Below are 24,629 nucleotides of genomic sequence, written 5' to 3'. Positions count from 1 at the left end.
ACCCCCTATTATGCTATATTTTTATTCTACATAGTGTTGACAACAATAACTTAATTTGCAATAGTCTTAATAATAGGTTAATTCACTTCAAATAAAATTTTAAATTCTATAAAGAGCTTAAGTCTAACTAAGGAAAATAACCATATAACCAGGCTGTATATCACAACTTATACATGTATCTTAGCGCTTAATTCGGTACATTTCCACACTTGAGCCACTCTTACTTTAGGCGACCGTATTGAGCGACATTAAGAACAATTTGAGAATAAGTTCAAGTTTAGCAGCGCGAACGTAACAAACGCCATGCATTTAAGCTTTTCTTTATTCATCTGCTACAATTTGCCGTTGCTGCTGCAAGGTAAGCACCAGGAAGAATTTACATATATACAAAATTTACATTTAAAATATATATTCAACGAATTAAATTCCTTCAAGCTTGTCCCATCTACTTGACGATTTCGCTCGATGCCAAAACTGTGCAAGATGCTAACCTCGAAGTAAATTGGGGTCCCGAATGTCATGATCATCCCGAATGGATAGGTATTTTCAGCGAAGATCCCTCAACCACATACGTACAGCCCGAGGCGCGTATAACCGACATAACCAACTCGTCCGGTAAGGTTTTGAGTGATGTGAAAATCGGTAAATTACGCTTTCCGCCCGGTTGGAATAGTAATGATGTGAATGTGGTGCCCAGCGAATATCCGAAGGGTAAATGTCTGCCATATTATGTAGCCAGCTTCAATGGTAGTGAACTGTTGACGGTGGAATGTTTAAAAATACAACCGAATTGGATGTCCAAGTTGGAGCATATAGCGCAAATGCCCTTGAAGGATCTCTTCATACCAGGTAAGCTATCTGAATTAAAGGAAATTTCGAGGTTAAATTGTGGGGTGTTTCGTTACAGGTACTCACGCTTCGGCAGCTTATGTCGCTAACTTGACTAAAACCAAATCGGTGCTGGTTAAAGACTATGTGGTAGCTCAACACTTCGATGTCTGGTCACAATTGGTCTTTGGCATGCGATATTTGGACTTTAGTATTGGGTTTGTGATGCTAGAAGTGGTATTAAGCTTAAGATTTTGGTTATACTTTTTTGCTTTTCTAGCTTTGATAAAATTGTAGATGTCTATGATTCGAACAATGCCGATAACTTCTGCATTGTCAATGAGAACAAGCTTGTCCGCCCATTGAGGAATGTTTTGAAGGATATTAAGCGTTTCGTAAAACTGTCTCATGAGGTCGTTATATTAGACTTCAGTTCGTTTCCTATTGGTAAGTTCAAAATGTATACTTTTTTGTTCGATTTATTTGTATCCGTTCTGTTGGTTCCGTCATTCGATATGTGAAAATAAGAATTGGCTAAAATATTACTAAATGAGTCAAACGGATTCCTACCTATCCAGTTTTAAACCAGCCGTAAGTTTCGAAACCGAATCGAAGGGATTAATATTCAATTGTTTTTATACAAGTATTCTGCGGAATGACGACAAATTCTGAAACCATTGCAGAAGCAATTTCGAAAATCGCGAACTTGTAGAGGTTATGAGTAATAATATGCCGATCCATGAAACTATGGATTTACCCTAGATATAAGAATCTATCTGGAATTGTCCACAGTTTTTCGAAGGGACGAGAGTAAAACTCAAACTGACTGTAAATATACGCCTTTTAAGTCCACAAAGGCTCGAAAATATATCAAGATAGCCGAAAAAAGTTAAAAATCCTGTATAAATATCGGAACAACGCGAAAAATATAACCTGACTTACTAAAGTTCTAATTTAGGAAGCATTCTTTTACTCAATTTTCTAATTTTCTTCATTACAGGGTTCTATAAGCATCCCGAACGTCATAGCAGTCTGCTGCATCTTTTGCACGAAGAAGTCGGCGATATTGTCTACACACGAAACACAAGTACACACGAGGAAGCCAAGCCATGCTATGAGCTCACTATTGACGAGATAAGGAGTAATAACAAATTTCTAATAATTTTATATCCGGTGCAGGAGTTGCCATATCCGGAAAGTGGTAAGCTCTTTAAACGTCATCTAAAATTAGTTCTACTGACCTTTAATATTTATTTTATGCTCAATTTTATAGAGTCGAAAATATTATGCCCCAACTGGAAACGTTTCTCCACCGCTTTTATGAATACCTCCGAGGCATTGGACAATATGCGTTTGTTGTTTAGCAAAAAGCATAATTCACCGGTACAGAATGAAGGTTGGATCTTTCAGGCTATACGTAGCATGGAACAGTCTTTGGTTGGTAGCTGGTTTATTCTTCTTTTCTCGTTTCTAATATTTTTCGCTAAATTCACTTGTAGAATAACAATAAATTGGAGACAGCCAAGGAACGTGCCGCCATTTTGAACCCCAAAGTTACGAGTTGGCTCAAGGGGCCTTGGAGCTTAACCGCTAATGTTGTCGCACTCGATTATTTCAGTAACACAAATATTATCGACGTGGCCATTTATGCCAATATGCATAAGGCTTTCAATATGGCCAATAAGAATTTCGTTAATTTTGAGATTGTTAGTAATTAAAGTTAAATAAAAATTCGTAGCATAGAGTTGCCACCCGGTTGCACATAGCTTGCAAGAGTATTGCACATAGTCGGCCTTCAAGCAATCTAATGTATCTAATTTTGGCTATAGTCCATAATGTATTAACATTACTTTGAAAACCAAAGAATAAAGCATATTAAAAGTTTATTGAAGCCTACTTCATTGGGTAGAGGGTCTCCTTTGTTATAACACATGCATAATTGATAAGCAATAAGTTAGGTTTTGAAGCTTGAAGTCTATTATTCTTAGGTATTAAGTGGGTTGACCCATAAAATACTTTTGTGTGGCTGTCCGCTGACTAATGAAATTTTTTTGAGCTTAGAAAAGTAGAACAGAAATGAAATTACTCTTGTGCAGCATGTTTTTTGGGTTTGTAGCAGATAATACGCCACTGTCTCTTCTCTGAGAAATACCAACCCAAAGTCAAAAAGACTCAAATCCTGGTATTATTAATTACAGACTGTAGGATATTTACAGATATCTCTTTATAGAAGTCTTACGCAGTATCAAGATCTCAATTGTAAAGAATAAAGAATGGCAACAAGATATGCACTGGAAGCTAGACAATAAAGACGACATTGATTCTCACACAAACTATTTCCAAATGATTTTTCATGTCGCAGCATAACGTATAAAGCAAAATGGACCTATATTAATAAATATACTACTGATCTAGCTTTTTGACGAAAGTATGTGCTCGCCTTGAATTTCATTGGACTTCAATCAGTTAGACACACACTCTGACAACGTCAGACAATAAGATGATTGAAATGACTCTAGCACCAGTGTTGGACTAAATTAATATTGAATCCTAAAACCACTTTTAAAGGGAAAACAAACCTAAATGAGATTCAAATACTTGCCCCGTTTGTCTTTCAGAGGGTCAGCGGCAAAATACCCAAACTTTTTATTTGAGATTTCCCTCTAAAATAAGAAAACTTTTTATTTGAGAAAAATAAGATATAAAGTAATTTTAGTTCCCAGAATGGGGAACAAGAAAAAATCACACGGATCCATATCTGGTAAATGCGGTGGTTGATCGATGGTATTCATTCCGTTTTTGGCGTTAAATTCGATCACAATCATGGCTCGATGCGATGTTGCATTATCATCGTGTAAAATCTGTAAATTGTTCTTCCACAATACGGACAAATAGAACTCACTATTGACCGTCTCTTCCTCTGGAACAAATTCATAATGCACCAAGCCACGAATATTGAAAAAAACATAAGCATCTTGATTTTTAGCATAAGCATTTCAGTGATTGATAACTTTTTTGCATGACCAACTCATAAAACCATGTCTCGTCGGCAGTTATAATGCTCTCCATGAATATGAGTACGGCATTCGCACGGTCAAGCATGTCCAACAAGACTTGTTTACGGTGCTCTTCTTAAAAAAACTTCAGCTTTATCAGAACGAGTCGAGCAAGAACGCGTTTCATACCCAAAATATCCATCAAAATCATTCGAACGGCTCGCAAGAGATGTCGAGCTCTCTTGCCATCTCTCTAACACCTGCCTGACGATTTTCAAGCACTTTTTAATTTTTCATCAGTTGAAGAGGTCGAAGGTCGTCTAGAACGAGGCATGCCTTCAACGAACTCTGGACCGTCTTTGAAGGCTTGGTACAACTCGCAGACTTATGTTTTTGATAAAACTGAATCACCATAAGCCTGTCCCAACATTCACAATGATTCCGCACACGAAATTTGGTTAGAAATGAAAAATTTGAGACAAATTCTTTGTTCGATATATAATATTTAGCCATTGTAAAAATCACAACGCGCTATTGAGGGTTCCGACTGTAGACGCTGGTGTAAACAAACAGTTTGACGAATCACGCTCATATTTGGCATAGTAATTAGGGACAGTCCTACCAACTTAAGAATATACATTTTTATTGAAATATGAAATTTCCTGGTGTTCTTTTGTCCCAATGTATATAATTTTTCCATAAGAAACCCTTAAGTTCATATTCATCATTTATACAGACGTCACATAGTATCATTAAGAAACTAATATTTCTCTATGACTAAGTTAGTTAATAAAATTTATGAATATTAATAATAAGCATTTGTATAATTGCTCTTGAATTAGTGATCCATTCAATCAACATTACAAAAAATATATATAAATTCATTTGTGCATATCCAATAAGCTTTTGATGATTGTTTACACTAGTTTACAAATTAAGATGAAAGTCATGGATTTAGTAGCGTTTTATTTTATTTTTACTTTGTTTTCCATTCTATAATAATAATAATAACTAAAACTGAGTATTATCACTAACAACAGTCAGCCTCGAAATCCAACACAGTATAACTCTTGCCAACAGGTGCTACTTCGGACTGAATAGGCAATCGAGAAGAAAAATCCTCTCTCGACGAACAAACACAAAACTCTTTAAGTCACTCATTATTCCCGGCCCGTTATATGATGCGGCCTTAGGAGTGTTCGAGAGAAAGTTTTTGCCGAAGATTTATGGTCCTTTGCGCATTGGCAACGGCGAATATCGCATTCGATGGAACGAAGAGCTGTACGAGATATAGGATGACATTTATATAGTTCAGTGAATTAAGAAACAAGGCTTTGATGGCTAGGTCATGACGTCCGAATGGATGAAAACATTGCAGCTCTGAGATTATTCGAGGCAGAGACAAGGCTTCGATGGCTAGGTTATGACGTCCGAGTGGATGAAAACGTTCCAGCTCAGAGATTATTCGAGGCAGTACCGGTGTTGAAGGTCCTGGCTCGAATGGAGCGCTGTTGTAAACTCGTCTACGTTTCATTTTCAGGTCAAAACCTTTGTAAGCTGGTGTTACCGTTAAGTTAATTAATTCAATAGCAGCTAGTATAATTTTCCGAGCATATACATCTAAATGTATATAACAGAATACATTTCATATATTTACTTATATACATTACTACATAAATACATACATTTGCATAAGTACAAATCCATACAAAGAGGCGTGTTGTTGCATTTCAGAGTTCTCAGTCAATTTGCAGCTATCAATAGCATACTATTTTCATTTAAAACAAAATAAGAATAAACAACTAAAAATAAATCAGGTTGTGCAAACCAGCTAAGGCACACACAAACATGCATACATACTTACATACTTACAGGTGCAAGTAATATTAACGATATTTTTTCATAAATTAAATATGCATTTCTTATTAAAAATCGGCCGTATAAAGGCGAAGCCACAAGAAACTCAACTGCATTTACAACCGTGTTACTCGCTTGAGAACAGTAATCATGCGATTTCTTTATATAACCACAGTCGTTTTGTTGCTGTTGACCACATTAGTGGCCGCACAAGATTCGTCTTGCCCTGGAAAACCACGTAAATGCCTGAAAATTTTAAATTAAAATTGATCAAATCAATATTTTTTAATTAAATGCGCATTTATTTCTTATTCATCTCTGCAGCAACTCAACTATGCCTGAAACCGATGAATGTGGGTACCAAAGGTCGTAGCTGTCGACCCAAGCAGATGTGGTACTTCAATGAGCGGGCGCAAAAATGCGAACGGCTTAAATATCTCGGCTGCGGTGGCAATGAGAATCGTTTCTGCACTTTGTCGGGCTGTCAGAATTCCTGTATTTGAGTGATGGACACAGTACTCTTTGTGTATGCAATTTTTATTTGATATGTAGTAATCTATGTTAAAGAAAATATTAAAAATTTAGTTTTTGTGTGGTGGTTTGTTACTTTTTGGAAATACCATACCATATAACGAGAAATAAGTTTACAACAGCGCGCCAGCCGTTCTTCCTTTTCGCTGTTTGGCGCGAATTGGAGATTCCAAGTGTAGCCAGGTCCTTTTTCACCTCGTCTTTTCAAAGAGGAGGAGGTCCACCTCTTCCTTTGCTTCCCCGGGCAGGTACTGTGTCGAATATTTTCAGAGCTGGAGAGTTTTCGTCCATTCGGACGACATGAGCTAGCCAGCGTAGCCGATTCTCTTAATTCGCTGAATTACATATGTCAATGTGGTTTGATCGAATGCGGTATTCGCCGTGGCCAATGCGCAAAGGGCCATAAATCTTCCGTAGAACCTTTCCCTCGAAAACTCATAACGCCGACTGATCAGATGTTGCCATCGTCCATGCCTCTGCATCATATAGAAGAGGACTTTACTTCTCGATTACCTCCTCAGTTCGAAGTAGCACCTGTTGACAAGAGTTACTCTGTGTTGGATTTCGAGGCTGACATTGTTGTTAGTGTTTGAAGATAGACGAAATTATCTACTAAGTTATGATTGTCAACAGCATAAAGGCAAATCCTTTTCGTGCTGTCAAAAGCGGCTTTGAAATCGACGAATAGGTGGTGTGTGCATCGATCCTCTTTTCACAGGTCTTTTCTAAGATTTTTCAAAGAAACTGATGCAGTTCTTCGCCACCATATTTGAGTAGCTCCATTGGCCCCCGACGCTTTGTTGTTCTTTAGACGGGTAATTACTTCGGGTAATTATTCGAACTTCTTCATGGTCGGGCAATGGAATGTCCGCTCCGTCGTCATCGATAGGGAAATCGGGTTCACCATTTCCTGGCGTTATGCTTTCACTGTCATTCAGCAGGCTGGAGAAGTATTCCCTCCATAATTTCAGTATGCTCTGGACATCAGTCACTAGATCACCTCTGAGGGGTCCTGATACCTTCTGTTAGTCGCTGCGTCTTTTCGTAGCATTTTCAAGCATGTTCATTCGCACGCATTTTGACCTCTCTCATTTTTTCTTCCAAAGTAAACAGGACTTTTTGAGTTCTGCATCCCCTGGTGGCGCCATCTACATATATGTCGATTGTCCAGTGAGAATTTCATGACATTTCATCGATTGGAAGTGAAGTTATTGCGTTTCAAGTGTCAGTATGTTTGTGTTATCGGTGTTTTGTTCTGTTTTTTGCTTTTAAAGTCCTGTTTACTTTGGAACGCACCTTGTATATCTAATATATGCCAAATTTCGTGAAGATATCTCGAACAATAGAATCGTGTTCCAGTCAAGGACTTGATTTTGATTAGTCAGTTTGTATAGCAGTTATATGCTATTGTGGTCCGATGTCGGCGGTTCAAACAAATGAGCAAATTCGTTGGGAGAAAATTAAGGTACTAGTTCGTTTACAAACAGACAGACGGACAGTCGTGACGATGTCAATTTACCTCGTGCTCGATATGAATATAAATTATAAACGTTTTCACACTTCTTACAGCAAATTAAAATAAATTTAGCGTTTCACATTATTCTCGTCAAATAAAATTTCTCACTAAACTGTTAACACTGTTAACTTAAATATGCTAATTACAAAACAAATGGAAATTAAATTAAAATAATGCAAAAAAAGTATAAGGGGACTTATTTTAATTTAATTTAATTCCCTTATACTTTTTTTTGCACTGAGAGCCCACAGATTGAGGTTCTTGTTTCGATATTTGTTAAAGTTAAAAGTAAATAAGATCATAACTATTGTTTTCTGTCAACTTACTCATTTCTCATATTTTACATATTTTGCATTTGATTTTGTACTCTTACAACTTTTTTACAATATTTCTGTACCATATTTGTTATAGATAAAATCGTTTTTTTTTCTGAGAGCTGTGTAGTTAAAATTATATAGATTTACCTAGTATTAGTTTCTCAGAGTAAATAATTTTTCGATCCATAGAAATGGTATATTCAATAAAGATCTGTTACTTAGTTTGATATTCGCTGAAATAACATTAAAACATAAATAACTGAACCTAACACAAAAAATATTCAGTATATAAAATCACTATTTAGGAAAGATCTATTTTTGATCTTCAACACATTTCAATAAGCTTTAATCATTTAAAAAAAATCATACGAAAGTTATAAATTAATTTTTCAAATAATTTTTGAGTACTGACATTCTCAGGTATATAAAAATCAATGAGTTTAAACGCGTTTTTCTCAAAACTACATTTTTCAAAATGGCTGTAATTGTAACCCGAAGGTCTGAAGATCGTCCAACTGCTTTGTTTTTATTGCTTATTTTGAATAATGACACTGCAAACTTTCGTGTATAAAAAATGCACTTAAGGAAGGCCCAAAATCATCTCTTTTTTAGCAATCTGTTGTTGTTTTTTTTTTTATTTTGCCGTTTTGTTAAATATGAAAGGTAATAACTTACAGTCTACTATTTTTTTCACTACGTTCATATCGTTCCGGTGAATATTTGGAAGTCACACGCAAATTTCAAAAAGCGTTTCAGAGTGCTTTTAAGTACAAGGCCGGAGAGACAGTACTCAAAATGGTGTTTTCAAATTCGGTGACCAACACTACTCGAAAACGGCTAAGCTGATTAGTCTCACCAATAAATATTTTTTTGTAAACAATTTAAGGTCGAAATTTTTGTCAAAACCCTTTTTTTTCGAGAAACCCCTATTTTGTGAAATATAAATATTTTTACTAATTCTAAGTCTTAATATACAGTTAAAAGATACAATAATAAGTGTACAAATTTTTGGATCAATAAATTTAAACGTAAAAAAAAAATTTGGAAAATTCGCTTTTTTCGGCTTTCTAACTGTATATAATGATTTCAAGTTTTATGTATTTTTTATATATATTCATTAATTATATATAAATTATGTTCAAAATTTTAAAACATTTCATTCATATTGTATTGTTTTTTTGTAATTCCGGTAAATTAGTCTTGGAGACGTGCCCTTTGGTATTTTTAGGTATTAGTAATACATATATTTTCATACAAAAATTTTTTCGCACTAAATAAATCTTAATAGATATAAAAAATATTGCTTTATACTGAACTTCGCTACTAGTTTTGCAAATATTTAAATATTTTTTGATACAAAAGGAAAGAGAAGTTATGAGCTTTTAGTCGAAAATTATTAAAAATTGCTTTTTTTTAATTTTTATTTTTGTTAATGCTTGAATTTTTACCCAAGACAAGAAATGTGTATATAATTTAGAGCTAACTGGCTTTGGTTTTATATAAAAATTAAATATAGATTAAATATAGATTAGACATAGATTTCGTTGTTAATGAATTTTTCCTGGAAATTAAAGCCTTTATAAAAGTATAACTGTAGTTGATGCATTTCAAAGCCTTCGCATATTATAAGTGATAACAGGCGTCAAAGTTCCAACTTATCCGAAAAATTTATGATTTCAGAAACGTTTTCTCACACAAAAACAAAATTTAGTGTCGTTGTTGTAATGGTTCAAACATAAAATATTTAAACATCAGTTCCAGTTGAAGAAAAAGTCTGGTTCAAGATCTGCGGTATAATGAAAAAATAATGTATATTATTTTAAACAAATTATGTCATGTACTTGCTCGGATATAAATGAGTTTACTGTCAGTTTTAACATTTTATGGGTACATTGTCCTTAGCCAAAAAGTGATCTTGCATCCACCACAGCGCACATTCTGTTCTGTACAGTTCGATCACACTGTTAACTGTGCAAATTGCAAACGCTGTGTAGATATGTACGTATGTATGGTAAGTGCAAGCGTATTCGGCAAGCTTATACAATAAGCAATTTGCATTAAATTTAGCGTTTATTTTTAACGCTGATCGTTGTTTACTTGGACGCCAGTGAAGCCGAAAGCGCAAATTCTCGCCAGTGATTCATCATAGTAATCGTTGTTGTTGCCGTATGCCGTAATCGGCAGTTGAGCTTGCCTTAAATGTTTACACACTTGAAGTAAAGAAAAATATGATCAATGTGAGATCACATAAGTGTTTTGCTTTTATTTTGTTTTATGTCTTACCATTTTAGCCATGTGTGTCTTGGCCAACAACATATCGGTTTAATACACGCAATTTGGTAGACAGCGCTGCCGCGGCAAATGCATTTTTGGATTTCTAAGGAAAAATTTAGAAATAAATTTATATATAAATATATATATTATTTGATTTAATATATTAAAAAAAAATAAAAACTTGCCAAATCCTTAAAGTATAGCAGTCGTTGGACAACAGTGCGATATATAATAGTATGTCTTTCTTTTTTGTTCTCGGAGGGGGAGTCTTCATGGATATCGTAATTTTTCCGGACGATACGACTAAAGATACACCTCCTTTCGGACCACTCCCAAGCAGGACTTCCGGCACAGTGCGCCTACGTACTAAACCCTGAATTCCGTCGCCATTGCTTGTATTCGAAACTGTCATTAAGCATTACATCGTGGTGCCAAGCTTAGCCGTTCGGTTAATCACTCTGTTTTCGCTGCATTGCCACTCTTTACTGCTTGTCTCTTATTCTGTCCCAGACCATCTTCGATTGGATCGTGTATGCCACGATATTCTCCGGCGTCACTCGATCGTTTATCACTTCGAATCTCTCTTTTTCATACTTTGATCAGACGAAGAAGATACATACATATGTTTAGTGTGTGTGGACCCGTATTTGTATGCAAAACATGACGGTAAGTTTTATGCCGTAACAATAAAATCAAAACGATCTGTGAAAGTTTTGACCTATTATCCAGACATGCAGATGCAGTCTGGATGATCTCTTATCTAATAGTTCAAAGCTTAACCATTTTGTAAATATATTATTTAATTTAAATGTTTATACTCAGTAGAGGACATATTAAGTTAGTCATGAAGTTTGAAGAGTGTACACTAAGGCCGGTGAAAGTCTTTTCGGCGCCCTTCGCAGCAACTCGGTCTGACGTACATATAGAACGACTTGGCGCATTTTACGTCGAGATCCTTAATTGAAAGCTTACAAAATACAGCTTGTGCAAGAACTGAAGCCACTCGACCTTCCCAAGCCACATCGCTTCGCTCTATGTGCTGTTGAAAAAATCCGACGTTTTCGAGCCAAATTTTGTTCAGTGATGAGACCCATTTCTGGGTTGATGGATATGTAAACAAGCAACACTGCCGTAGAGCAATATGGAATAATCGGTATATATTTCTTCAAAAAAGACGCCGGTGAGTTCGTAACCGTCCGTGATAGCCGACTATTTGGTTCCTGAAATTGAAGCTTGTGATCTCGACGACATTTGGTTTCAACAAGATGACGCCACTTCCCACACATTGCACCAATCAATGGATTTTTTGAGAGAGCACTTCGGTGAGCAGTTAATTTCACGTTTTGGGCCGATCGATCGGACACCAAGGTCGTGTGATATCACACTATTATTACCGCCAATTACCGGTCGAAATGTTCGAAGGAGTCATCGAAAATTGGACTCAACGGATGGACCATCTGAGACGTAGCCACGGCCAACATTTGAGAGATTTAATCTTCAAAAAAATTTCCCATTTCCCATTAAAAAAAAAGTGGGGAACCTCGAAATGGATCACCCTTCATGCATTGAGTTTTTAGCTTCACAAACGAACTTTGTTGTCATACGTTACAAACTTGGAGCCGCCAAATGTGCTCACATTTAAGCATTAGAAGCTACCTACACTACCTGCGGCCCACACAGTGCAGTTGAGCCGCCCCTTTGCGACTCCAAGCACACTCACACACAGACTGTAATTATTATTTAATTTCAAGCTGACAACCTTCATTGAGCTATTTCCGTATAAGGCAACAACAAGAACGATTGCATTTTCAGAACAACAAATTTTGCTGTTATTGTTACTGTTGTTGTGCACAATAGCAAGTCAATTATTTATTTATTTATGCGACAATTTTTATCTGTCTTCCCAGCATCCAAACAACAAGCTTCTGACGCATCGCGTTCTTCAAAGAAAACCCACACACAGGCACGTACACATCCCAACTACATGTATGTATGTATGCATGCCTGTAAATATTGACTATAAGCTCACCATAGCATCAGCAGTTTAGAACGAAGATTGGCTTGGGTAGAGTTGCTCTCATTGTTCCGCTGCTCTTCATTCCATCGTGGGTACAAAGTTTACGGCGCCATACAACGATGTGCTCTCTAATATATATATTTATATGTATGTATATATTTGTATGTATGTGTATGTGTGCTAAGCAAATTGATTAGATTAAAGTTCTCTTGTGTGGGCGCGATCCGTAAAGCGTTGTGCCAGCCACCGATAATATACTCAATGGGCAAGGGAATGCATGAGAAAGTATATTCACGCTTAGAATAACGTAAATACAAGCATTTTCGAGCGCAGTTATAAAAGGAAATGGAGTCCCTGCCTTGAATCACTGATTAGCCTCTTAAGTTACGATGGTTTTCCCCGGTTACAATAACATCCCGTGTGATTCATAGAGCACTGTAAAGTTGGATTCGATCCCACCCAACATTGCTAGTCACAATCGTACTATCAATATTTGCTGACTATATAGTGCTATCAGTTGCCTTTCGTAAGGGTGTTCCTTCGTGAGTTTTCAGTGCTGTTGTGCCTAGAAAAATGACATACAATCGAATGCAGTTCCAGATAACAAAACTAAATTAAACTTAATAGGTTATACCGACTTGCAAGTTAGAACAAAATTTTTGCATTTTTTTGAAGAGAAATTTTATTGTTTTTTTTTTTTTATTTTTATTTTCCAAACCTTTTACTTATTGATCACTAAATTTTTCGACAATGTTGGCAACACTTCACATGCAATGCGCACCAAAGATCCAAGTCAGTCTGTAACAGAAGTTACATTGGCTCACATTACTCATAGTATAACTGGTGTCTTCAAGAATGAAATTTCAGTTTTATGTCAGTTTTTTTTCATTTCTACCGTTTGTCACACAGCCAGTGTATTTAGTCAGTTCATTTCCGGTAGTGAAGCAATAAGTTAGACCTAGTGGTTTAAACTATTTTACATAGTGAAAAATATGAAAATTTTTGGAATAAATGCCAGAAATGTCGCAAATTTTATAATTAATGGATTTGTATTACAAACTGAAGCATCGGGTTTTAAAAATTATGTATATATACAACGAACATTTACATATTCATTTAGTATATACATACATACTTATGTACTTTGAGGCTTCCATGACTCACGTATGTAAATAATATATATTGTAGAACAGACCTTGAACAAAGTACATAAATAGATATACATATGTACATATTTATATGCATGCCTTCCTTAATTGATATGAATAGTAAGTACATATATATACACTCACATACATTTTTATACATAAATTTCACCACATCTAGACTTTTATGTCTACATATTTTTTATAAATAACACTGCTTAACAAAATGTTAACTTTTTTTGAGACATGAAAACTCATAAATTTTGAATATCCTAAGGCCACTAAAGAAGTAGTGTTAAGTTCCGTGCAGCGAGGAAACGAGAAAGGTCGAAAAAATAGCTTTTACCTTTGAACACATGCCATCGGTTCCATTGCCCGATGTCAATATCGTGCAATCATCAGCGCACGAGGTAATAGAAACTCACTCTGGTGGTTGTGGGAATTTCGAGATATAGAATTTAAACAAAGCGGGAAGAAGACAAAATGCTCGTAACCCCTTCTTTAATTCTTCTGTTTTGAGTTTTTACCTCGAAATAGTACGGATAATTGACGAGCGCTCAGGTAGTTCATGTCCCAACTCTTCAGTTTTGGAGGGAGCGTAATATTTTTGATGTCCTCCAGTACCGTTGTGTGACTGACTGTGTCAAAGGCTTTCGACAAGTCCAACGCTACGAGGTCCGTTCTCTCACAGAGCGGTTTTTGGTTAAGGCCATGAACTATCTGGACGTTTATGACGCTAAGTGCTATGGTGATATTGTGCACTTTTCGGAAGTCATGCTGGTGGTTTGCTAGACTATGGTGATGTGTGAAGGTTGGCAGTAGCAAGCCTCAAGCGTCTTCACTAATGTGGAGAGGAGTTATCGGACGATTGGACTACCCTTTGTTGGCGGGTTTCCCAGGTTTCAGTAGTGGGACAACTTTTCCGACTTTCCACACATCGGGTACTTAAAAGAGTGGTTTGTGCAGCCTCCGTGTAATACATTGCTTACCACTTTAATGATGCTTTGGTATGGTCCAAGTCCTTGTCTGGGTTCTTGTTTAGCCCAACTAAATAACAATCTCACACATGTTGTACACTGATGTAGAACCCAGGATTTATATCGATTCCACAAAGGAAATCCAAAATAGTCTAAAAAGCACTAATTCACGAAGTTAAGACGCTGAGGCTGAAAATTTGATTCGCAACACGCAACAAAAAACAAAGTTCGTGTGGCAGTGTTTACCAGTGTAATTAATGGAATATTTACGTGCGCTTTGCGCTCTTCAACAACAAGATCGTAAAATCCTGAGTATAAATTCCATATATATTTATACATATGTATGTATACTATACTTATACATACATATATACATATGTAGTATTTTCGACGAGCCCCATGAAAATAAAAGAAAACGGTATTTTTTTATTTGTTATGTTAATTTTTTATTTTATGCATATAATTAAGAATAAGTATTTAATTATATAAATATTTGTTACTTTACCGGCCAGTTGCAGAAAAACAGTTATTATTTGCTGCAAGCGCCACAACTGGCCGATTTACCGCATATTATTATTATTATTATTTACAACGCGGGTAAGTCTACACATTAATAAATAGTTTATATAGATGATCAAGGAAAAAACACACGCATCACATTTGTAAAGGGTTTCCGGCAAACCGGACACTTCGAGACCGACGACGCGCACTTGGCGCAAGCCACCACATGGCCACAGGGTAAAAACGCCGTGTTATACTCATCGGCATAGCATATCTTGCATAGCTTCTCCTCGGCAATTGTTGCCGCCACCGCTGTGGCCTTCACAGCAGTTGTCGCCGCCTCTGCGGTTTTGGACGTCGTTGGCGTCAAAGCCGCTGTTGCAATTACTGGTTGTACGACAATGTTGTCTGATGTTGGACAATATTGATCACTTTCCGCTGGCACTGCATCGGGACATTTACTGTTATTCGTTTTATATTTGGCCGCAACGCTTTCGATATAACTTTGTCCTTTCAGTAAATTCAAATATCGACATTTCGGTAACCAGAGCGCATGCTGTTCCCATGGTTCATCATCATCATCCCAATCCTTGAGACCACAACCACAGCTAAAGCACTTAACGCGATCACCAGTGCCGGTATAGAAGAAGCCAGCATCGGCTAATTCCTTTGGACGTTGCTTCATGTTGCGTGGCCACTCCGCAAACGAACGTAAGCGTGCCGCTTCGATGGCATACTCAGGATATTCGGGTCGGTACAATTGCGCTTCATTGCCACATCTACTGTTGTTAGCGCTGCTGCTGCTGCTATTCGCATTGGCATGATGATGATTAGACAAATTGTCGGCCGCTATGCTGTCGTATTGGTATGCGCCTGTCGTCAGTGGAGCCTGTGGTGTTGGTGCAATATCTGCAGACACATCGTTTGCCTCGAATTCGTATCCTTCATTGCCGCACACATCATAACTAACGGGCGGTAACACACGACTCAATGTATCATTGCTAATTGGCACATTGTTGGTGGTGCGTCGTCGCAGCAATGGGCAATTCGGTGAGAAGCGTAAATGTTCATTAATCGGTTGATCATCACGTTCCCAACGTCCGATCTCGACTTCACAAAAATAACATTTGACTTTATCATCTTCGCCCGTATAGACCAGGCCAATTTGTGCCAACTCCCTCTTATTCAGCCATTCAAGTGGCCAATTTTCGAATGAATTCAGGCGTTCATCTTCACGCTGATATTTCTCATCCATAGTAAATTGTTCACACTTCCATTGGGGTAGGTACACTTCATTCGTTTTGTTATCCGTTACGTCGTAGCTGTTTCTACTCGCTGTCCAACCACCACACTCAAAAATTAGACGCCTTGCTAATTCGGCGGCCGTATTATTAGTTGTATTGTAAGTTGACGGTTTCTCGGCAATTATTTCAGACATCTTGTTGCTGCTGTTGTCCTTTACCTTCTATACGATAAATTTGTTGCGGTATTAATGATAGTACTATATGAGTTGCGCTGCGATTATTGCGTTCGTAAGTCTGCAAGTATAATAAAAGTACACGATTCGGTTAGTCAATATATAAGGTGCTTGCAAAATCAGTAAGAATAGATAAGAAGTTGTTGCTCCTATTTTACAACTCATTGTTGACAAATGTCTACGCTTGTTGACAGAGTTCTAGGTAGGTTTCTTGTTGTAATTAAAAGCTTTTGCAAAAATTTTTAGAATTATTGTTATTGACCCAAAGCAGAAAGTTGCACTACCCGAGCTTTAATTATTTTAATTGTGTTTTACTCTCTATCGCTCTCTCTCCCTTTTCTGCTATTTTGTATTGTATTGTATTGACAACTTGTATATGTATACGATAATTTCGTATCTTTGAATGAAATATGATTAGATAAAAGCTGGCGCTAGTGTTTCGAGACAAAAATATTTTTGCAATTAAAAACAATTGTGCTATGAGTAACGAAACAGTCTGGTGTTGTTATGCCGAATCAAGCGGAATTTTCTAGCGTGAAAAAGATTTTCGTTGCAACGTTGATATTTATTTTTGTTTATATGTATTAACATGCTTCAAGTTAAATGTGTCCTTATTGTTTTGCGATTTTTTCGAATTTTCGTTAATATTTTCAAGATTAATAATCTTTTTATTTTTTCCCTGTTTGGTTTTCATACAAAATGTAGAAAATTTTCCTTTTTTATGAAAATGTTACAAAATATTATATTTAATAGTTGAAGTTTAAATAATAAAAATTTACTTTTTTGATTAAATTTAAAAAAAAAATTGTTTACATTTTTTATTTTTTACTTTTTTATATTTTTCATATTTTTTTATTTTATTTTAATTTATTTTTTTTTTATTTTTTTTTTTTTTTTTTTATTATACTTTATTTTATTTTTTATTATATTTTATTTTATTTCAATTATTATTTTTTGTTTTTCTTTTCATTTTATTTTTTATTTCATAACTTTTATTTAGTTAAATCAGTTTTCAATATTTGTATATACACACTCTCACTTCAAAGTTTGCATTATTTACCCGCTTATTATTATAAACACTGGCTTTTATAAACTAACAAAAATACGCTGTGTAAACGTCAAAGTTTCTCAGTCAACTATTGTTGTGAATGTTTGTGAACTTCGCCTGAGTCGATTGTGATACTCTTATCGAGAATTACGTATACATATAGTATACTACACCCTGTTATTAAATCAACCAGAGAAATACTTTCGTACATATTTCAAGTATGTGTACTTAAGTAGACAGTAGACTGTCTTTTATAAGTTATTATATTTTTATATTATTAGAACTGAAAACATATTGTAACTTAGGTAAGAAAAGCTCAAAGACATGAAATTTTAATATTTTTTTCTTACGATTTAGACTCTGCTGTTCGAAGAAATTCTTAGAAAAAACTCACTTCCGTTTTACAAAGAAATTTTTATGAGTTCTAATCTTATCAAAAAAATACTATACTTCACAATTTCAAAATAAATGTAATGGATATTTTTTGCACTAAACGACTTTTAACTCATACCTTCGATGAAAACTTTTTCGTATGTATACGCTAGCAGGTTTACGAAGCTATCATTCAGCAATAGACGCTTTTTACACGAAGGCAGTGAATAGCGGCGCCATTTTTATGCCCATATTCCACTTTTTTTAAGAGTTTGTGTGATTGTATTATATATATATATAAGTATTGTATGTAGTGTATCACAAAAGCAAAGCACGACCAATGTGTCCTGACGAAGTCTGTCTAATGACTGAATCCTGGAAGCGATGAGCACAAAGCGTTAGCTGCCAAGGAATACTAACAAACGAGCGAGTAAAAGTGCTGCGCAGGACATACTACAACAGCGTAAGGATATTAATTAAGGGTGGAAACATACCACATGTCTGCGTGTGCACCTTTAGCGCCAGCTAGCCAGCTGCACGACAGGATATGCTCTCAGCAGCTGCAATGCACTCATTCAAACAAGGACGATGTTGATGATGATGATGGTAAAAGTGCATAGCCACCGCGAAGTTTAAGAAATTTCGTTAAGCTTCTCCATTTATGGGCGTTACGCTACAAGCGAGTGAGTATACTACGTCAACGACGACCGTATGCTTTACAGAGCCGAATCAATGTGATACGAGTACTACACAAGAACACTCGGTTTTGGAGTACGCACACAACATTGTACTCGTCCAGCGTAGAGGCGAGCAAAATACTCATAAACGAGCAACGACCGTAAAAGCCAAAGTCAGCCAGCCAAGTCGTTAACCGACGAAAATGCACTTTTGCAATTCGTCGCCCCCGTCTAGGGGTTGATCTAGCGCTGGAAGGAAAGTGAAACATTTTTATGTGCGTGTGTGTGTTTTTTGCAAATCATAAATCACAAGCTGGGTGGCTTCCAAACACACACACAAACGACGTTGTAAGCAGTGCCTAGCTGCGCAGGACATTTCCAGTGCTGCAATGGCTGTCAAAGTACGAAGTCAACCAGCAGCTACAAGGACGACGACCGAACAGCGTGGGTTCGAATGCAGCAGGCGAAGTGAATGCCATTCGCAAAAGCATCAACATCGCCGCATCTCTAAAACACCCGTAACCATGTAGGATTTTGTAGTATTGTAGACATAATAATCAATGAACCCTGCGATGAACGACCTCGGCTCGCGCGTCAGGGCTCCGACCGAACGAAATCGTCGTCTACGAATGCATATAACCCGGCGTAGATGAATGTACAATTAAAAGTTCGGGGAAAAAGTTGCATGAAAGTTAGGTGCAATTTTGCAATAAGCTCTCTTTACTTTGGTTGTAAGGGTATAGGAGAAATTATATATTTGCAAACACACAAGCTAATGACTGCACTTAGCTCTCGGCAAATACTCCTCATATCGCGTGTTGGTAGCGTTGGAAAATGCGTTTTTTCTTTTCAACTGCAAAGCTAGTAAGTGTCGCGCAAAAAATCGTAATGGCGTCGATGTGAAATGTGGCAACGCAGTAGACAAATACGTAATACTAACGTATCGGAAAGCAGGTGTATAAAAATATTGAAAGCACAAATATTTGCATGAACGATAATATTTTTATCTATAAAGTGATAAAAATGTCGTTTTTTATCACACACATAAATTTAACACATTTTGATTCCAGTAGAAAAAAAAATATTTTATTTGCGAAAACTTTCGATACTGCTCAAAGTTAATTCAAATCTGAGAGATACTTTCGAGTCATTGACTTCTGAACTGCAAACCTTTTGCAAACTACAAATCAAAAATATCTAGACTTATCGATAAAGCTCTTAAAAATACTACTTTCAGCGCTCTATATTACCCTAATTTAATCAAGTAGTGAGCTTTCTGCACCTTCAAATGTCAAAATCTTATTCTTCCCGGAAGCGGACCTTATAGGTGCGTTCAGCTAACTTTTATATTGTATTATATTTTAGAAATATTCGCAAAGTCAAATGACTTGAAAATACTGTGAAAGCATTATTTAAAAAAATATACCACTCCGGTTCTTGGAAGTCAGCGGACGAGAAAAAATTATCGTAAAAAGACCTGGCAAGAAGCATAATGTCTGGTGGAGCTGGTGATTTATAAGTGAATTGGATTGGGTTTCATGTATGTACATACATATGTACATGAAATGTATGTACATAAGTATCCAATAGCATTGCATTTGCAACTACGAAAAATTGCTGTAAGCGAGCGAAAAGCAACTGCAACTACGAAACCAAAGCCAAACCAGTCAGTCGCTGAGCAATATTATTATTAACCAAGCGAACCGAACCAACGTGGGGGCAATTGCAGTAGACTGTGAGAAAGTTTCAATGGAATGTGGTCAAACAGCAATTTGAGTGCAACATATAAGTAAAAAAAAAAACAAGCCAGCAACAGCAAAACAATTGAAGTGGCAGCAGAAAAATCAAAAAAAAGTGGAGAAGCAAAACAACAACAGACTACTCGTTAAAGCTGTCACCATAGACAAACAAACAAACGTCTACCAAATCGCTGTTCTGGTCTCGCTTCAATCTCTACAATCGCTTCGGCGAGTTGGCTGGAAATATAAACGACGGAAAGAGGTGGCAACATTATATGCCGGAGCCATGCAGTAACCATCAATGGAAATATGAAAAAGTGTCGTCGACAGACAAACTTTTGTAGCTGTTATTGTTTGTGTGATGTGAGCATGAACAAATACCTACAACAATCACCACCCAACAATGGTATAGGGAGGAAATTTTTTTTTACCGCCACAGTGGAATGAATATAGAGTACAAAAGCATATGTATAGAGAAATGATAATTTAACTCATCATAGGCACACGGCAATAATGCAAAGCAATTGCATACATACTACGTGTGGAACTTTTGCAGGGCGAAGGCGAGCAAAAATGCACGAGTAGCCTGATGCAACGAGTAGTAAACGAATGTACGAGAAGTGTTACGAATGTTTCCAGGTTTCAAGTAATTATAGCTAGTGATAGTGACAGAGTTATATTTTTTAAACTAATTGGGATTGTTTCAAATTTCTAAAACAATAATTTATATTATTTTATGTTAATAAATTGAAGAATGATTACTGTATGGCTGTTAATATAGAATTTGCATGTTTAAGTGCAGAAGAAAATAACCATAGTAAGTGGGGGGGGCAAGTTCCAGAAACAAGTTCTCGGAAAGGAATGAAGTATAGAAATTATTATTTGATTTCTTTGGGGAAGTTGCAGACTGTAGCGACAAGTCCCATTTTGATTATGCCGAGTTACAGGCTTATAATACGGTGTTTAATGCAAAACCTTACATATCCGAAAAGGTTGTTAAACCCATGTATCACTTCCGAATATGAGAACAATGTTCACAGCGTCAATATATTGCTCGGATTACTAATTACTTAACTTTGTTAATACATTGTTGTAAACAGTTTTTATGTGCATATGTTTCTAGCTTTTCAATTTTAACCACAATGAAAACCCGATAGAAAAACAGCTGCTTTGTAAACCCCAAACTCAGCTTTCACAACAACAAACAACAGTGAACAACTGTTTTGTAATTGCATTTACTGTTTAAGGGAATAATAAATTTTATTTTTATAATTCAGAAAACTTGCTGTTATTACGAATAAGTAACCACAAAATTCGTATTAAATTGGATAATAAATTTATATAAATTAATGCAAAAGTTATTCTATAATTAACAATATGAAAAACATGTTTAAGGAAGAAAATGACCGAACAGTAAAAGTTGAACTAAAAACCAATAGCTGTAAAATCGCCCCACACAGCGCTTTTATGAAAAGTGACTTCATGACACATGTGAACACTTTTCAACTTATCCGTTTATTTCAACATTAAAAAGATATGAAATAAAATAATTTAAAATCGTAAAAAATTTTTAAACTTACATTTAATACTAACAGCTGCTACTATCCAAGTTAAATTAAATTATTAATTAAGCAAGTATTCACACTGCTGCATATAATCGCACGAATGCAGGCGAACAGTTCATACGAAAGTTTTCGTTTTTCTTTAAACTTTCAAAAAAAATTGTTTTTTTTTTCAGTCACTAACCACACTTTCAATAATATAATATCAACAAAAACAATATTTAACACAGATTATCACTAAATATTTTAAACAATTTTCAATTGCTTCGTAAGTTTTTAAAACTTTTCTTTTAATCAAAAATTTTCCACCACGTTTTCTTTATTTTCTTCTCTGACGTAGTCGTACGTGCGTGTTGGCACCAAGAGACTTAACGCACTAGTGATGCAGTCACGGGAGACAAAACTACATTCTACCATGGAACGTTCACGGAAACCGCATAGAAGACCAAAAATAAAATATCTACATTAGAGTAGTAGTGTTGTAGCCAAGTATGTGAAGCTATAGGGGTGATAGTATTGCCAGATGAGAGTGAGTGGATAAACAACTGGAGTTCAGATAAATGTTCAGAGCTACGGTGGGTAGGTAGAAGGGATTTGCTTGCTGTTTTCGTATTTTAATGGAAAACACTAGAATATTATAGTGTGTTTAAGCAAACAAAAACTAAAATACTAAAAAAATGTTTATTATTTATGAAATAAGTTATCGATTTTCAGTATTTTCCCTCTTTTCATCAATATTTTGTGTGTATTAGGTTTAGAGCCGAAATTTTAACATTTTCAAACTATTTTTGTCTCAAAAGCTTACAGTTTCAAGGTTGAGAGACTACATGTTTTATGAAAATCTACTAAGTTTGCACCAGAAGAAGTCACGAATCGTAAAAAGTAAACCATGGCCTGAAAGAATATGGGATGAGCAAAAAGTTCTTGAAGAGAACCGGGACGCCTTGAGAATTCCGGGCCCAGGAGAAATTGTTCTCAATCTAATCCTTTCTTGTGCACTGGGTACAGATCTCAAAACGAATAAACTAGGCAATCTTGCTATGTTTATATCAATTCTTAATGGACAAATTTCATGTTTGACAATAAGCTATTAGAAAACATGTAAGATTTCCTATTTTTTATGTTCTTACCACAACAATTTTTCTCATAAACGTTCAATAATACATCTGGCAACGTCAAGTGGCCTGCCGCTTGATCAACCCAACATAAATGCAATAAAATACATTGGAATGCAGCTAAACCACTTTTTCAAAGTTTTTTTTTTATTGTTTGGTTTAGTTATGTTCGAGTTACCTGGCGACTTGTGAGAGAATTACAGATGCATGTACATACATACATATGTAAATAAGTTACTGTTGTTGTATGTCGACACGCAAGCGCAGACCAACAACAAAGCTAGATACTTATTAGAAAACCAACACTGGATACAAAGAATGGAGCAAGCCAACGCACTGGGCGGCCTCTGAATGCCAGCGAGTCAGTCAAAGAACCGGAGAATGCTCACAGCAGTGCAGAAGGCGCAAAGCACAGCACCAATGTACAAAGCTACGTATGTACATAGGTAAGAGTCAGTCAGTCATCCAACCTTTGCAACCGGTCACCAGGTAATACTCGCTGCTTCAACATACCGAAGAAGTATAACGCTACATAATACAGCAACATAAAACCCACATATACACATACATACATACATACTTTGTCTATAAAAATGTGTAGTAATGTTTGTCTGTTGGAGTTGGAGTTTAGTTCGGTGGGAATAATTCAATTCTTGGTTGTCTTATTTCTGGTTTGCTTCATTCTGAGATTGGAATGTGGTACTACCAGATATCGGCGCACAAACACACACACATGTACTGCATAGGCTCCATTTACATGACCAAGAGCTACAACAATAACAAGCAACAACAACAATCGTGATTCTAGTGGGGAAAAAAATATTTTCATACTTTGCTTTTACAGTTGGGAACCAAAGAACCATTACGAGAATGCTTCAACAATCACTTAATACAAAAAAAAACACATACAAGTGTATGTGAACTAAGAAAGCTGAAGGAAGTATCTCAAGAACAGCATTAAGGCGAATGCAATGTAAAGAAAAAATCGGGAAAAAAATAAATAAAACATTCTTGAGTCGTCCTTCCAAGAAATGCAATCACGCAGCGATCACCAACGACGTTCTCGCCAACAACAAAGCAAACGCAGCAATGCTCCTAAACACACACAAAGCATAAAGAAAGCAACAACAAAAGATAAGAAAAATTCACTCAATATGCAGGCGCAGGCGCAGACCCAAATGTGATAGAGCAGCCAGCAGCGTATGAAGCAACAATCACCAAAAATGCTCTAACAAGCTGCGCTTTCAATTTGAATGTAGATATTGTAGCAAGCGGCGCAGGCGTAGCAGCATAGAATAAGTGCATAATGCCATAGAATGTTGTAAGCCGAAGATCGTGAGCCATCGATCAGTTTTCCATAGCATAACCCTGCAGGGTTCCCCGCTTTGCGGTAAAGATCAATGAAATACAAAAAATGTGCCATAACAGTTTGACTTGAAGCAACGAAATACCTAAATTGGATGGATGCTGCTGCATGGGTTGACCAACCACGACATACGAACGTTCACTCGTTCATTAATATTGCACTTCTAATTTAATGATCTATCGAAAATGCGAGAACGCATGCATGCAAGAAGAGGCAGTAGGTGGAGGAGGCTACTACCGTTGTATGGATATTACAAATTTAAATGTACCAAGTCCAGACTGTGAACAAACGTGTGTGTGTATGTACGTTTGATC

At 36.2% G+C, this 24,629-nt stretch overlaps 3 protein-coding genes and 3 long non-coding RNA genes across 11 annotated transcripts in view; 3 read left to right on the top strand and 3 right to left on the bottom strand.

Annotated features, from left to right (window-relative positions):
- The first annotated feature begins 239 nt into the window (after positions 1-239).
- Positions 240-2,714, top strand: LOC126761859 (uncharacterized). The gene is made up of 7 exons (XM_050478285.1): positions 240-358; positions 436-849; positions 908-1,046; positions 1,109-1,275; positions 1,829-2,029; positions 2,102-2,265; positions 2,328-2,714. The coding sequence occupies exons 1-7, from the start codon at positions 304-306 to the stop codon at positions 2,544-2,546; spliced, it is 1,359 nt and encodes a 452-aa protein (XP_050334242.1). The 5' UTR covers positions 240-303; the 3' UTR covers positions 2,547-2,714.
- A 1,645-nt stretch (positions 2,715-4,359) lies between these two features.
- Positions 4,360-5,745, bottom strand: LOC126762056 (uncharacterized). The gene is made up of 3 exons (XR_007667414.1): positions 5,689-5,745; positions 5,510-5,626; positions 4,360-5,444 (listed from the first exon to the last, which is right to left on the bottom strand). It is a non-coding gene; the product is annotated as an uncharacterized LOC126762056 (long non-coding RNA).
- A 20-nt stretch (positions 5,746-5,765) lies between these two features.
- Positions 5,766-6,265, top strand: LOC126762055 (PI-actitoxin-Axm2b-like). The gene is made up of 2 exons (XM_050478536.1): positions 5,766-5,919; positions 6,006-6,265. The coding sequence occupies exons 1-2, from the start codon at positions 5,832-5,834 to the stop codon at positions 6,182-6,184; spliced, it is 267 nt and encodes an 88-aa protein (XP_050334493.1). The 5' UTR covers positions 5,766-5,831; the 3' UTR covers positions 6,185-6,265.
- A 2,813-nt stretch (positions 6,266-9,078) lies between these two features.
- LOC126763436 (uncharacterized) lies at positions 9,079-10,420 on the bottom strand. The gene is made up of 3 exons (XR_007667616.1): positions 10,329-10,420; positions 9,887-10,255; positions 9,079-9,831 (listed from the first exon to the last, which is right to left on the bottom strand). It is a non-coding gene; the product is annotated as an uncharacterized LOC126763436 (long non-coding RNA).
- A 4,459-nt stretch (positions 10,421-14,879) lies between these two features.
- The window catches only part of LOC126763433 (death-associated inhibitor of apoptosis 1), a 27,795-nt gene continuing 18,045 nt past the window's right edge, over positions 14,880-24,629 (bottom strand). For 3 of the 6 annotated variants that reach the window (XM_050480943.1, XM_050480948.1, XM_050480944.1), the window contains exon 2: positions 14,880-16,497. In XM_050480943.1, coding sequence (XP_050336900.1) covers positions 15,093-16,397 — 1,305 coding nt within the window. In that variant the 5' untranslated portion in view covers positions 16,398-16,497 and the 3' untranslated portion in view covers positions 14,880-15,092. Of the gene's footprint in view, positions 16,498-17,496; positions 17,601-17,995; positions 18,216-21,852; positions 22,071-24,629 lie in introns of those variants that run through there. The other 3 variants (XM_050480946.1, XM_050480945.1, XM_050480947.1) reach the window with 3 other exon arrangements.
- Positions 22,325-24,152, top strand: LOC126763435 (uncharacterized). Its single transcript, XR_007667615.1, has 2 exons — positions 22,325-22,935; positions 23,113-24,152. It is a non-coding gene; the product is annotated as an uncharacterized LOC126763435 (long non-coding RNA).

Source organism: Bactrocera neohumeralis, chromosome 6, assembly GCF_024586455.1.
Source record: "Bactrocera neohumeralis isolate Rockhampton chromosome 6, APGP_CSIRO_Bneo_wtdbg2-racon-allhic-juicebox.fasta_v2, whole genome shotgun sequence".
Lineage (NCBI taxonomy): Eukaryota > Metazoa > Arthropoda > Insecta > Diptera > Tephritidae > Bactrocera > Bactrocera neohumeralis.
Note: the sequence above shows the minus strand (reverse complement) of the source record. Positions and strands in the feature narration are given on the sequence as shown.